Source organism: Symsagittifera roscoffensis, chromosome 9 (genome assembly GCF_963678635.1).
Source record: "Symsagittifera roscoffensis chromosome 9, txSymRosc1.1, whole genome shotgun sequence".
Lineage (NCBI taxonomy): Eukaryota > Metazoa > Xenacoelomorpha > Acoela > Convolutidae > Symsagittifera > Symsagittifera roscoffensis.
The window spans coordinates 50698723-50714558 of record NC_087070.1 but is presented as its reverse complement, the minus strand read 5'-3'; the positions used below and the strand labels follow the sequence as shown (position 1 = coordinate 50714558).

The window sequence follows — 15836 nt, the reverse complement described above, 5'->3', positions numbered from 1 at the left end:
TGCGAACAACGGTGAAGGGTGGAAGACAGCCTTCCGGATTACGGAAAAGTCAAGTTTAACGAGCTTGATTCAGTGGATTCAGAATCCGGAAGGGTTTCGGCACTGAAACTTTTATCCTTTTACATAAACTTTTAGCTTCCTTTCATGTCCTGATTTGAATTTAATTAACAACTGGATTCATTTTGATAAGGATGAGAAGCTAGGAGTTGGGGGAAAGGGTTGATCCATCTTTGATGGAGATGATGATTTTTATCTACTGAACAAAAACAATAGTAATATAATAAATAGTAATAGCCCTGTTTTTAGGAGTGACCTCGTGGTCTGGGGATACTGAGACCCAGCCATGAGCTCACTATTTCTGCATGTAATCTAGTTAATTTGAGTGTTTTGACCGAAGCCGAAAGCAGTAACGTTTTTGTCGACCCGATGTTAGAAAAGACCACCGAAAAGTACTGGCTTGGCAGAGACGGTGAAAAGCATGTAAAGCTCTGTTTAGACGTTAGCCAGTCGTCTTAGGACTTAGTTTTATTTTCCGTCGATATGTATCTTCCGGGCGAATGTTACATACAAGTTCTAAAAAAAATCAAACGGGTACTTCCAGCTGTAGCTGCGCTAATAGTTAATAGCATGTAAACCCGTTTAGCAGTAATCATGTGGTCGTTTAGGAACCGATAATAGTAGTAGTAGTAGTAGTAGTAAAAGACTTTAATTCCATTGGTGGATACAGGGTTAATATAAATATTGAATGAACTTACGATCGACAATTTTTACAAAAACGTTTGACAAAGAATGTGCATGATCTGTTTATATCAAACAAAGTTGAAGTTTTAAGCAGTAAAAATTTATTCAGTTTTGATTTGAACATTCCCAGGGGCATGTCGAAAGATATAATTTTCAGACGCAGAAGTTCATTGGCAGCACGGGGAGCTCGTACAAAGAAGTTATCGTCAGTTTTCAATTTCCTCGTGTTCGGTATGACGAATAGGCCACTCGTAGCGGAACGCGTAGGAAGCGAGCTGGTTGCACTTTTGCAGTCAACATCAATAACATTGTTATGGAGCTTCCAAAGTAGAAGAATTTCAACTCTAATCAATACATAGCTAATTGGAAGCATATTCAGATTTAGTAGCCCTGAAACATACGATGAACATTTCTTGATCCATCTTAGAACTTTGTACTGGAACAGTTCAAGCTGATGTAATAGTGTCAAAGAAGGGCACCATGCAGGAGCACCGTAAAGTAAGATTGACAGAATGAGAGTATTGTAAAGTAACTTTTTTCGACTGCAGGATACCGAGAAAGGAATATTTCGTTTCAGAAAATAAAACAATCTGGAACATTTTATCAACTTAGTATTCAGATGGGATTTCCAGGAAAGATTGTTGGAGACTATGATACCAAGATCTTTAATTTCATCAACAAATGGTAAGATGTCTGATCCGAGCAAGAATTGGATAGAATCATCATAACCACCAAAGTTCAGAACTTTACATTTGGCAGAATGAAACTGTAAGTGATTGTTAGTTGACCAATTAAAAAGAGAATCGATATCTTTTTGAACTAATGATGGAGCAGATGAGCTATTAATCTTCAGGTCGTCTGCAAATAGATAAAATTCACTATTTAAAATTCAATACGCTAGCATGATAGTTTAAATGCTTTTGGGACCAATTTGGAAGGGGTATTTTGTATTGGCTTTGGTTTGAACGGCTAAAACTGGTAGCTCGAGTATTTCACGATAGTTAGAGATGTACAATTGTTTTCACTGTCCGTCGATTTAAAAACTTTCCGGGCGAAGATTAGGCATCTAATAATCATTAGCTTCTTTCTCTAGCCGTTTGTGGTTACAGTCAAGATTTTTGAATATCCGTTTTTGGACATAGCTCTCCTACTTTTTTTTTAACTTAAGTATCAAATGTGATATTAATTTTGGCACATTCGCAACTCAGTTTCTTACCTTAATTGAAAAATAGTTTAAAGGATATAAATGGAATAGCAGTAGTTCCGTAAAAAAGTTGGTTTTCTTCAGATATAAATATGCCTAGTGACGCGGATCAGGTAAATAGCCCTGTTAGCTTTTAAAATTCTCCGACTTATAGACTGAATATCAATTGGACAATATAAATTTTTTTGCAGGTAACTGACGATGAAATAAGAGATGGAGAAGCTCTGAAAAAGAAATTACAGAAAAAACACTCAAAAACTGTGAAGAAGGCAAGTAAAATTTATACAACAAGTTTTTCTTCTTTCATTCTTGACAATTACGAAGTATATGGCTCTATCGGATTGCTTTAGACTAGTTTTAGTTGAAAGTCTATTGTCTCACTTGAAATTTAAACTGGATTTTTAAGTTAATTTTATTCATTGTCAAGCTTCCGCAAGAGGAATATCGAGATGGCACATGAAAAACTTAACATAAAAAAAATTTCAGCTCGGTACGCTAAAAGACAGCCAGGATTTTGGAGCCTCGACAGAGATTCGGATTAAGCGACCGAAGAAAACAAAGAAAGTGAAAGCAGATGATCTTGCGGAGGAAGGAGGAAAAGATGACACTGAACAAGAAAAAAGTCAAACAGACGTTGCTGGCCATGAATTGGAAGCGGAATCAGCTGGTGATAAAGTGGACGGAGGAAGTGATATTGAAACTAAAACAACCTCCAAAACTTTGGATGGTAAGCGCTTCAGTCATCATCTTTTAGATACTCTTTGGAAGAGTTTTTTTTTTTAGAATTTTCTGGGTAGGGTCCTAGCTGTGGCAGCGACCTCATCATGACGTTCTTCAGCAATGTCGAAATAAAACTCCTGTTTTGTTTGCATTAGTGATCGATGCTACCGAAGAACAAGATGAAGCCACAGAAGGGAAAAGTGATTCAGGTCCGAGACAGTCGAAGCACAAAGCTGCTCTGCAAAAGAAACTGCAATCTAAATTAGATAAGGTGAAAGAAACAAAAAGAATGCAGGAAACAGAGGCGGCCGCTTCAACTACAAATGTGTCTAAAAGGTTAAGGTCACTTCGAGGTCAGACAGTGGTGACCCGATTTGAGACTGAAGAGGAAATTGCAAGAGGAGAGCAACTAGAGAAGACTCTGACCTCAAGAAGGCGCTACAGGGAAGCGGTCACTGAAGCCAAGAAAAAGGTGGGCAGGTTTCTGTTTCTGAGTTTTAATTTTGTCTTATCAATAATATGCATATCTCTCACGGTCTTAAGTACTTAAAATAGGACATAGAGTTTGTTTGTGAGCAATGCTTCGTTTTTAAGAAGCATTAATTAGTTTCTCCGAAATTTTACGTCTGTTTGGGAGGTATTGTGAAGTTGAGCTTTGCGAAATAGTTACCAATAGCTCTTAATTGTGAAATACTTCTTTTTTCGTGTTTTAACTTTTCCGAAATGACATGCATCGTCCATCATTCAATCACCAATCAAACCTGAAGTTTTATTTGTAGTACATGATTCTGAGGGAAAATACGCATTCAAAGTTCCCCGTTGAAAGTATTCGCTTATCCTGATCTCGTGTTAACTGAATTCGAGCTTGTATCGTTATACTAGGACAATTTTTACAAGTCAATATGCCCTGTATTCGTTATACCAGCTTGTGTGCTTACCTAGCCTCCGTACATAGAACTGAATTATCCGTTTGTGATGTCCAGCGAAAGGTCAAGGGATTTTTTCCAGATTATGGCCGATAATTGTTTAATCCAAAATCAACTTCAAATCAGCAGTTTTGGCCTCTAACACTGCGATGTTTCAGTTCGAAATTCCAACAGAGCAGGAATGTTACGAATTCTTCACTAGAACATGGGAAGATCCGGTGGTAGACCAAGAGGAGGAGCAGGACGGGAAGGACCAGCAGACCACAGACACAGCAGGGGAAGGGGCTTCAGAAGGTAATTAGGAGTTCAAAAAAGATGAATTAAGCTTGGGATTAGAAAACTAATCGGAACATTTTTCCAGGCAAACAAAAACAGCAAAGACTTTTTTTCCAGGCAAACAACTTGTCGTACATTTTAAATACCTGTGCTATTTTTTTTAGTTTGTTTGTAAATTTACCAACTGCCATTTGATATAATTTCAATTTTCTTTTCTTTATTCGGCTTACAAATATCGACGTAGTTACCGCGTATTGAATCGGTTCTAAATCAACATCAGACCTTGTTTTTTAAAATTGAATAATTATTGTATGTAAGGGAGGGGAATCTCTGCTTCGCATCTTTTTTTTTAAATGTGGTATCGCCAATAATTTAATATCATCTACCTATCTTTTTAAAAAAAAAGAAATTATTCATCTTTTTTTTCTATTTTTATATAAAGGTGGAGTTAAGAAGACTAACACAGATGCCGCTCTGTTCGATGCGGAGGGATATGTAGTGAAGAGACCTCCAGAGTACATTCCCAACAGGAAGAGACTTGAGGATGAGGAGAATCAATATTTTGTGCCCACCATGCGCCCAGGTGAGAAACTGTTACTTATAAACTGCCTGTAGTAATTCAAATCAGTAGCGGATTTAGGGGGAATGGGAGGCAAATGCTCTCTCTTCAAAGATTCGTCGAATTTGGTAGTATTTTTCATCCAGTTGACCTTACATTAACTTCGACGCCAATGAAAACTCAAGTGAAGATAACAATTAAAAGTTAAAAAACCCCATCATTTCATTTTATCTGAACGCAAAAATACAATAATATTATGAAAGAACAACACCAACATTTTCGTTAAATTTGAGTTTCGAAAGTTGATTTTGATTTTCAGATTTCCCAGTGGAATACAAAAGTTATTAATCCAATTTTCTCAAATTGGGTTAATTTATCAAAACAATGTCGATCATAAATTTTTCGGGAAAAACTTCGAAAGTTCAGGTTTTTTCAGAAAACAAGTCCGGATTTTTTTGTTTCCCGTAAATTTGAACAGAAACATGCAGAAAATTGAAATAAAACAACGTCTTAATAGTGTTTTGGGAATTCTCAGAAAATCAATTTGGCCGACCTAAAACAAAGGTTAACAATTTTTTTTCGAAAATTTTAAAATCGCTCTTGAGCCGCAACTGTAAGAGATACTGATTTGATCATTTATTCCACATCTCTTAGTTATTTTTCCTGTAAATAGTTAGAATAACTTTCATTTCTTGTTCAAGTAAAGCCATTTCATCAGCGTTTTTATTATGTTAGAACGAACAGATACAATGCTTAAACTGTTGCGAAGATATTTCGTCCTGCGACAGATTTTGTCGTTTTTTGATATGCCGGCAGATTTGAGGTGTTAGAGAATTTTTTGAAGTAGGTCGGGTCGGAACCTGTCAATTAAATTTATGGGACGAAAAATGTCGAAGGACAAAATCAAAGCTAACCAGTAAAAGGGTTTGGCAGTTCCGTGTTAGCTTGAAAAAAGTTTGGAGTTATTAGAAATTAAAAGTCAGTTATATGGGGGTATCAAAACTGTGGATAAGTAAGAAAAGAGCATTTGTTTTTGTGTAGTGGGCTATGATGTTTAGGGTTCTTATGTTTTTCAATATCATGCTTATTGTGTGTGTGATAGAGGGTAGAGTGGGCTTCAACATGGAGGGAAGGGAGAGGAGGTTTCTGGAGGAGGAGGGGCTGTATGTGGGGGAGAAGCCTCTGGTGTCCATGAGGAATGTCAACCGAATGGAGCAGCGCATCCTTAGAGAGGAACAAGCAGTACGTGCACCGTTTTTTTGCTGCTGTTGTGTTTGTTGGTTTTGCTTTGACCACCGAATTCTACGCAAAATTATGGGCCACATAAAATTATTAATTCAAGTGATAGATTATATTTGAAGCGTTCCAGACGACTTGATGTGAACTGCAGAAAAATTCTGAACAAATTTCTCGTCGAGTCGAGAATTATTGTACCGACCACTCTCGAGGAGTGGAAAGGAACTATGGGTTAGGGTCCGGGGTTTTTTGGTTTTTTGCCAGCCACTTTTGATTACTTCAAAGAAAGTAGGTAGGGGATCAAGTTTGCTATTATATAAAAGCCCTATTGGCATGATTCGGATTCTGAAAAATGAACTCAGTGTAAAAAAAAATTGATTTGGGTTATTTCGATTTTCATACCAAATTAGACGTAATTATCTGAAAGTCTGGCCTCCCAACCTAAATTATACTAGAACGTTAACGCTATGTTAACGTTTTCTAACTACAGTTACCGCTCTTAGTATTAATTTTTGAATTTTTTCTCGTAGGTTTTTTGGTCTTTGTCTTGCTGGCTTAGCGCCAGTCAAAGTATAATTAATGTGTACTTAATGCTGTGATTGAGTGTGAGTTTAGCCTGACCGTTGGTTTGGGGAGAACGGACACCTGGTGATGTGCAGTGACCCACTGAAACTGTACCCCTCCAAGCCAATCATCTACGCACAGGAGGAACTGGAACCCCAACTGCAGACTCTCTATGTCAAGGTCAGTCAGTATAAGTTATCAGTATACAGGAATTTACAACGCAATTAATTTATTGGTCCTTTTTCCACATGATCGTGTAGTTGGGTTTTGTTATAAAGAGTCGATGAATGTAATTCGGCTTTTATATATGTCGCGATGATTTTTTTGTTCATACTCATATTTTTTTAGGTAGCAAGTCGGTTTTTTCGTTATTTATCTCAAAGATTTGGCGCATATCAGCTAGATAGCTCCTAAACCATTCGAGGCTAAATTCTCGGGTTCCATAAAGCTCCAATTCAGTCAGCAAAATGTTATGACCGAAAGTATCAAATGCATTTCTGAAGCCAACAAAGATACAGTTTTATTAAAAATGAATCTTTTGCAAATCACAGATGCGTGTCATTGGGAGATATATAAGTTTTAGTTAAATTGTCAGAGACCTTAACCAAAAGTTAATTATCAGCTTTTCACGAAGAACCGCTGTTGTAGAATTATCAACAATAAGAGATCGGAGAATTTTTTTCACACAAAGGATTTTTTTTTGGAGATAGTCATGTTGAAAGTTTGCCGTAAACCTCAAAATTTTTTCATCGTTGACGAATTGCTTCTTTTAATCATTTCTGTCTGTCAGAATTTTTCGCCACTCTGTTTTTCATTATTTCAGGCATCGACAGCAGAGAACGACTCTCGGTACATCGATGGAAGGGTCTCGGAGGCCTCGGTTGGCAAGTACCAATTAGCGATCGAGATCCCAGAGATGACTTTCTCGCACCATCCACTTTACAACAGGGAGAACGTACTGGCAGCAAGACTCACTGAGTTATATGATGAGTACTCGCTGAAAATGGATAAGAACTTGTCAGAACATTACAGTGACAAGGTAATTAACAACCTGATTTAATGCAAAAAAGAGGCAGCTTGCACATTACATATCTCAGTATGGCTATTGTCAAAACGTTTTTTCACTACTGATGTCCACCAAGCCATGGTTTTAAATATTTTGAAGGGATCTGCGGGTTTCTTCTGTTATGCGACCCAAAATTACCAAAACGTTGAATGAGCAAATTTGTTTGAAAGTAAGCTTCTGATTTCTTTTCGCATCAATTTCTTTCAGCCCATCAGGTTCAATCAGTATGATCAAATTTTCAAAACATTAAAGCAAAGAATTTCGGGCCGTATAAGAGAAAAGGCCCGGGTTCGGCTGTAAATTTATTATGAACCAGTATATTTAATAACAAGTTACTTTGACCTCTGTTATAAACATCAGTGTTGTTTTTTTTGTAGCTTGTGGCGCTGAGGGAGGCCATTGCGAAGGTGCAGAACTCGCTAGCCGTAACTCACGAAGACCACAATTTACGATCTGAGATACAAACGCAACAGCTGCAGACACGACTCAACGACTACATGCGCGAACTGAAGAAAACGAGGGATCTGAGAGACAAGGAGGATAAACACGTGAAGGAGAAGATGAAATTGATCACGAGGACGTGGAAACAGATCAAAGCTGTGAGACAAAAGAGTGGATACACGTCTACCAATTTGAAACTACTTCTGCAAAAGTAGGTTATCACAGGCTTCATGAAGAAAGGCATCTATTCTCATTTTCCAATTTTCCTGCCTCACCCTAAATTTACCAAATGATATCTGATATCTTTTTTTTTTAAATCAAATTAAGGTGGCAAAAGTGAATCACATCTAGAATCAAATCGGATCACTTGTTCACAAAACAAGTTTCGTCACAAAATATAGCACTAAAAATATTTCTAAATGGCCTTCACAAAAGGAAGACTGGAAAAGAGCCGTTGTGCCTCAGCCGTTTACTCATTATGCCCAAATCATCAGATCTCGAATTATACAAACTAAAGGGTGTTTCACGGTATTTCTCCTTTTCTTATTTGTCATCTGAACTGAAGAACTGAAATTCTGGCGGAACAAACTGAAATGCTCTTTAATTACAATGTGCTGCTTTTTGTTTGTGTAGAAAAGATACGGATCGTGAGTTGGATCTGCAGAGGTGGAAGCGAGACATAGAGGAGGAGATGGAGGAGGCGAGGATGTTGTTCCATACAGAGTACCAGGCAGCCATGGCCAAGTACAGAGTGGAACACGAACAGTGGACCAAACACGAAGCCAAAATGGTACAAGTTGTCACTTTGTTGCTCTAAATCAAAAGTGTTCTAAAAATAATTGAAACCATGTTACGAAAATTGGCAATTAGTTAGATCAGAAAATAAGAGCTGAAAGTCTTTGAAAAAATCCGACAAGTTAAATGCTAAAATAATATGACTCTTGCAAAAGCCATTTAAACAGACAACAGTTGGTGTAGTCAGTAACACAAATTGATTACGAGTGATCCCAGTAAATGCGGAGATGTTTTAGCGGTTACATATTATTGTAGTCAAAAGCCAATTCATTATCCTAAATACAGTATCCTGAATTTTTTTTATCGGTTTCAGAAAAAGATCAGAATGCGGAAAAAGGCGCGCAAAAGTAACAAAATTGAAGACGAAGAAGCAATGCTCGGAGACCCTAGTCCAAGCACTGCAGATGACGCTGAAGATTCTCCCACAACTCCAGAACCCGCTGCACCGGCATCATTTGATGAGGACCAGGTGATTCTTATTGTAGATATTGCATTTGGATCTAGCCAACTTCTTCAGTGTTCCAAAAGATATTTTGATACTTAGAAAGTTAGCAGTTAAGTTCACGCGAAAATTGAATATTGAATATGTTACTTGATTTAAAAACCTCAATTCAAGTAACATAAGAAGTGATTAGTTTCCATAAAATGATTCTCGGAATTTTTGATTTGCTTATCGTTTTTTGGACATTTCTTGATAACTATCCTGCAAATCTGATAACATAGGTTTAAGTTTGCTACGCTCAGTCAAAGTTTTGAAACTAGGACCGTTTTTCGGAAACTTTTTGACGAGAAACACGGTTTTAAATCAAGAAACACTGTTAAATTAAGAAATACAGTTTTGAGAGTCTTCGCTACTTCAGTGGCCACGACCTAGTTCTTGCATGATTTTCGGAAAATTTTTGATCTTTTGACCGTTCCAAGCAACTGTTTGAATTTTCTTAAAAACTACCCAACAAATCTGAGATGAAAACTTCAATTGAAAGAACCGGTTGCGAAATTTTCTCCTGAAAAAGCAGCGAATCCTTAATTTTTTGTATGAGAAATGTTTTTTCCTTGGGAAAATTCGAAAATTCCAATCTTCTGCTTTATTTTAGCAGAGAAACAATTAAGGCAAAGTCCAATTATTGAAATAACGTATTTCGTCTCGCATCAGTATTTAGTATAACAAATTCAAAATAATCGAGCAAGGACTTCCAGTTCTCTGTTATCGAGCCCCTAGTTCTCTGTTATCGAGACGAAAATTTTGATTCGCCTTTTTCAACGTTTTTCATTATTTTCCGACTTCTATTTTTAAAATCTTTGTTGTATCGCCTCTGTTGTATCTTTATATTCAATCGCCTTCGCTTCGTCTCTGTGTCATAAGTTGTATATTAGAAGCCAAATTGAAATTGCTTATATTTTGAATGTATGTTACGAATCGACATTTTTGATCCCTTTGGTGGCATTTTTGCTCAGCTTGGTGGCATTTTTGCTGCATAGTTTGCCAATTTACTAGCATGTGGCTAGTGTGCAGTTTAAAAGTGCATTTGGCGGAGATGTGAGTGACTCTTTATCTCCAGGTCGGCGGTTTGGTTCTGGCGAAAGGAAAGTTTTTCTTCCAAGATTTTTTTGCCTTTTTATTGCTTTTGTTCGCCAAGTGCAGATTCGCTTTTGTTTTTGTCACTATTTTCATTTGTTAACAATTGCGAGTATAGTGTTATAGTACGAATATTCTTTGTATACACATTAAGTAGCAAGTATTGGTGCCTTTTTTGGGTCAACTTTGCGGTGTTTGGTAGCATGGGCATTGGATAAATAATAATTGGACATTCGATAAATAATAAGTTAACCGAGGTGATGTCTTTCTAAATTAAATGAACCGAAAAAAGCTATTTGTTTCAAACAACAGTGCAATAATAGAAATTTCTTTGAGAAAGTTTCCTTCTCAATATATCAGGCATTTTTTTTGAAATGCATAATTTATTCATAATCTGGCTTCATTATTTCCTGTTTATTTCATTCAAAGTTATTGTGGACGCCTTTGGTTCAGTATATTCCAAATTATTGCATGCAAAATTTCCTGGTCGAAGGATCGAAACCGCCATAGCAGATTATTTCATTTCCAAGGCTTATTTTACCTTTTTTATATTTCACCTTACAGAGTTGCTTTTTTGTCATTTTCTCGCTAGTGTTTGTGAAGCGCAGCTTCGCCTCTGTGTAACAAGTTTGTTGAGCGGTATTTCAGTTCACTAAAACTGTAAATTAAGAGTGAACATGTCAAGAAAATAATCGATTGCTTTTCAGGAGCGCCAAGAGATAACTGACAAGTACCTGAAGATCAGAAGGAAACCGGGAGAGCCCATTATCACTCCCCTAATGACTAAGGCAGCAACAATCACGCCACTCACGCAATGCCCTCCCGAGGAAAAAAGTAGAAGAAACGCCATACGAAGCGCCAGGTATATATCACTGTATATTTTTTTCATATTTTTTTACAAGAAAAATATTATATTAGGAAAGCAGCCTGAAAAACGACCATACTCCTTCAAACCACTCGAGCCGCAAACTAATTTTATAAACTTGAAAATTTAGCAAAAATGAGAAAAAAAAAACATTTCAATTTAACCAAAAATTTCAGTTCCTTAAATTTTCGGACTTTCTTTAATCTACAACTTCTATCGATAAGAAAATGCTCATTTTTGCTTGCGTCTAAATACGTTTCGGTGAATTTTGCATCAACTTTACTGCCTGTTATAGGTTGTGTTTTCAAATTTCCATCGGAAATGAAGAAAGCCAGCTCTGTAGAGTTTTTCTTTCATAGTTTCTTTTAGTTGAATAGTTTTCTGAAGTTTTTATCAGCCTGCTTGCCTATTTTTGCTCCGACCATTTCACGAAGAAGGAAGAAAATTTCACGTAGCTTGTGTTCTTTTACTCTCAGTTTTGCCTACCTCAAAGAAAATTTGTTGGGGATCAAGTATGGTTTACAATTGCACTTATGCATACAGTGCTGACTTAGATTATCCGGTAAAAACGCATGGAACTTGAAATTTATAACGCGTTTTTCTCTAATTGGTTTGACTTTAAACAAAAAATAACAAAGCTTGCGTAGAATTTTAGCAGAAATAATTCGGGTCCAAACTTTTACCCAAGAATTGGATAATTTTTGTCTTTTTTGTCAACCAAAAATTACGCCAAAACTACTTGAATGATCTGTGACACAATTATATTAACGTAAGCCTCTTACGTAGCTCGACCAATTTTAAGCAGGGCATAACGTTCGGTATAAAAAATAATTTATTTAAGTTTGATAGACATAAAAGTCCTTTTACTATATAAAACACCAGTGTTTTTATATATAAAAACACTTGTAAACGTTTCGCGTAATTTTTTGGCGAGTAATACTACTCTCAATAAAGGTGGTCGAGCTACGTAAGAGGCTCCTTTTGATTTGATTATAGTAGTTTGGTGTAAATTTTGATTGATCAAAAAAAAGCAAAAATGATCCATTTTTGGGTTAGTATTCTGATTAGTAAACAAGTTGCACAATATTAATTCTGCTGAAATTCTAAGCAAGCTATGTCATCGGCTTTTTTTTCTATTGTTTAATTTAAATCAGGACTGTATATGCACTCGTTGAGTTGAATTCAAATTCGTTTTAATGCGAAGTAATAAAAGGAAATTTTCTGTTTAGGTCGTGGCAATTTTTTGTCTTTTTTTAAGGAAAAGCCGTGAAATTTTCTCGCGCTCAATTTAGTTTTTCGCGGTTTGATTTTGATTTTTTAGCTCAATTTTTTATGCTTGAGGAAGGGTTTCGATTTTCAGATTTAATTCTGGTTTTCTCTTTTTAGATTCTCCAATGAAAATGAACTTTTACCATTCATTCATGTGTCTCAAAATGAAGCATTTCTTTAAAAATTGCCTATCTTAATTTGTTCTTGAATTTCAAAAACATCAAGGCCATGTGTGTTTTGATTTTTGAGAGCTGAAGTTTTTCTTTAAATTAATGCAAGGAAGTTGGATTAATGCTATGAGTTGGATCAGACAATAAGAGTTGAAAGTCGTGAAAAATCCGACGTGAAGAAATGCTAAAATGATATGACTACAAAAGCCATTTGGTTTAGACAGCAACACTTTAGACAGTAAGAGTTGTTTTTCAGATCCAGTGTCAAGAAAAAATAGCCGAATTATACAAATTTTAAAAAGGAAACGAGACGATCAATTTAATTTATTGTTTTTAGAAGAGTCGATGAACGGTAGGAAAACTTCTTTTTAGGCCGTGGCAATTTTTCTTATAAGAAAAGCGGTGAAATTTTTTCATACTCATTTGATTTTTCGCAATTTGATTTTGATTTTTTAGTTCTTTTTTTTATGTTAGAGGAAGGCAAAATCTTAAGGATTTCGATTTTCAGATTTAATTGTGGATTTCACTTTTTAGATTTCCAACATAATGGAAAGTTTTCTCATTCATTCAACTCTTTCAAAAATTGCCTAGCATAATTTGTTCTTGAATTTCAAAAAGCTTCAAGTCAATATGTTTTTTGAAGTTTGAGAGCTGAAGTGTTTCTTTCAATTAACGCAAGGGTTAACGCATTTAGATGAACCAGTTAATAAGAGTTGAATGTCTTGAAAAGTCAGACATGAAAAAATGCTAAAATGATATGACTACAAAAGCCATTTGGTGTAGACAGTAACACAAATGCGGAGATGTTTTAGCGTTTGCATAGTATTGTAGTCAAGACCGTTTCTGTATCCTAAACTGTTTTTGCAATGGTTTATGCCAATTTGAGAGTAGATGGGAAGGAACTATTTCGCAATTTTTCTTTCCCGATTTTCAGTTCCTAAAAGCAAGTTCCTAGATGGTCGAGCACCTTTTTTCGAAACCATCTAATAAGTAATTTTGATCCAGTGTCAAGAAAAAATGAGGCGAGTTATACAAATTTTACAAATGAAACGAGACGATCAATCTAATTACTGTAAGGAAATTTTCAGTTTAGGTCGTGGCAATTTTTTCTTTTTTTTTAGGAAAATCTGTGAAAATTGCTGACGCTCGATTTATTTTTTCGTGGTTTGACTTTTTTAAAGTCGCTTTTTAACGTTAGAGGAAGGTGAACTCTTAAGGGTTTTGATTTTCAGATTTTAATGTGGGTTTCAGTTTTTAGATTCGTATTCACTCAACTCTCAAAATGAATTATTTCGATGAAAGTTGTCTATCATAATTTTTTATCGAATTTCAGAAAGCTTCATGGCCGTCCCAAATATATTTTTGAATTTCGACAGCTGGAGTTTTTTAAAATTGACGCAAAGCAACAGAAAAAATGGCCTAATTTTTGAAAAAACGTGAATTATCGAGTTTCAAAGTAAAAAATATATGGCCGTACAGTTTTTTGATTTTCAAGAACAGTTTATGATTTATTTTTTTGATAAAATTAATTCTTTTTGCGAAAGCTGGATCAATGGGTAATTTTTTTGCGCTAGTTAATCTTAAAATGAAAATCTTTTTTCGAAACTACAAGTCGATCACGTATTTTGCGGCATTAACACCTTCCAAATTCAACAAAAAATGGCCTGAAAGCTCGAAATTTCAAAAACAATTGCGGCGGACATTTGGAAAATAATCATTGAACGGGTGGAAACAGAAAAAAGACTTACTTTTTGAAAAAAAAAATTGTCGATTTTCAAGGAAAAGAATATAAAGTCCTAAAGCTTCTTAATTTTCATGAAAAAATTGCTGACAAACGTTTTCAGTTATGTGGATCAATAGATAAGCTCTCAGTTCCGATGGGAAAACTAAAACTTGAAATATTTTCCTAAAAAAGGAAAAGAACTGAACTTGGAAAGAAATTAGTCGAACCGCGAAAGATCAAGTTTGAGCTTGAACAAGTTTTGAGGCTTTTCGTTAAAAACAAAAAAATTGTCACGAATTATATAATGAGATAGCTAGAAAATTCTTAACATAGCTATCGCATTCGTGAATTCAGTGAAGTAATTCAATTTCTTCTTCCGAAAAACGATTGGAAATAAGGATAAGAAGGTTTTCAAAAAATTGAAATATTTTTAAGAGTTGGTGAACATATTTCAGACTCTTATATAGGTCGCGATGGTTTTTTTCAGAAGTCTTAAAATTTGTTCAAGCTCAATTTTAATTTTAAGCATTTTGACATTTGATTTCTTTTCAAGTTTAGTTTTTTTCGTTTGTTAAAAGGAAGGCAATTTCCACCATCGAACAGCAAAAGTGGGAAGTTCTGGAAAAATGTGGTCGACTTCTAGTTTCGAAAAGGGAATTGAATTATCAGATTTCCCAGCGAAATAAGTATTTCACTTATTGATCCAGTTTTCTCAAATTGGGTTAATTTTCATCAAAAAAATGCAAATCAGTAACTGTTCTAGAAATTCAAAGAGCTTTAAGGGTATATTTTTCTTTGAAGTTCGAAATTTGAGTTTTTTTAAAAAAACAAGTCAGTATTTTTCTTTCACATGCGTTCGTTGACTTTTCTCCGTCTTTTTGTTGGCTGTTTTTCTTGGGATTTCTCTTTTTCATTTATTGTGGTCAGAGTTTGTTCTGCTGGTGCAAAGCAGTCGGTTATGATTGTTTGTTTTTGAAAGAAGTTCGCCGATTGCAGGTATTCAGTGCGGGTGTTGTACAATGGGAAGGAGGTGTCCCACAGTGTGGCTAAAGCGATGAGTGATAACTTCTCAGTCCAGTTCAGCCAGAGTATCAATGTCGTCATAGTTCAGTGGCCGGAGTCTGTTATCATACAGGTGAGTGGCCAGATAAACCTTAGTGAGGCTCTTTTTATTTTCTTCCCACCTCACATGAGCATCAGTTTTAAGGTGTAACGAGCTGTTTCACAAGGTTGACTATGAAGACCAAATTTGTTTGTCTTGGCCCAATAGCGTGCCAATGTTTTTTTATGAATCGGACAACGCGAGCAAAAATTAAACTAGTGAGGGAATGAAAAAGAACCCGTTGTCGCGATTTGATAGTAGTGATGTTGCGCAGCAATTATATGATTGCGTTTTCAAACTGCACATGCGCTGACATTTGCGATGTGAGCTCTTGTAAGATAGCGATATTTGTTAAGCTAGCCTTAAAAAATTAACCCTCGTGTCAGGCCTCAGACTGGTCAACTGTAGTGCATTCAATGAAATCAACTACTTGAAATTGTTAGTACTCTTGGTCCCTTGCTGAGATTATCTCCATGGTAACACTACTACGCTTACGTCTTACGACATCAGAACAATACAAGCCGTAGCAACAAAATTGGCATGGTTTTCCAAGTGAAAGCAGCTGTACCCACGCATAGCGTAATGAACCTAAAACTATCCACT

The 15836-nt window shown here is 35.8% G+C and overlaps 1 protein-coding gene across 2 annotated transcripts in view; it reads left to right on the top strand.

Annotated features, from left to right (window-relative positions):
* The first annotated feature begins 1935 nt into the window (after window positions 1-1935).
* The window catches only part of LOC134854459 (coiled-coil and C2 domain-containing protein 2A-like), a 78980-nt gene continuing 65079 nt past the window's right edge, over window positions 1936-15836 (top strand). For both annotated transcript variants that reach the window (XM_063870716.1, XM_063870715.1), the window contains exons 1-14: window positions 1936-2058; window positions 2137-2214; window positions 2432-2672; window positions 2821-3137; window positions 3750-3885; window positions 4310-4450; window positions 5529-5668; window positions 6278-6406; window positions 7050-7265; window positions 7670-7944; window positions 8367-8523; window positions 8842-8997; window positions 10812-10966; window positions 15128-15266. In XM_063870716.1, the coding sequence (XP_063726786.1) occupies window positions 2038-2058; window positions 2137-2214; window positions 2432-2672; window positions 2821-3137; window positions 3750-3885; window positions 4310-4450; window positions 5529-5668; window positions 6278-6406; window positions 7050-7265; window positions 7670-7944; window positions 8367-8523; window positions 8842-8997; window positions 10812-10966; window positions 15128-15266 (2301 nt within the window). In that variant the 5' untranslated portion in view covers window positions 1936-2037. The remainder of the gene's footprint in view (window positions 2059-2136; window positions 2215-2431; window positions 2673-2820; window positions 3138-3749; window positions 3886-4309; window positions 4451-5528; window positions 5669-6277; window positions 6407-7049; window positions 7266-7669; window positions 7945-8366; window positions 8524-8841; window positions 8998-10811; window positions 10967-15127; window positions 15267-15836) is intronic.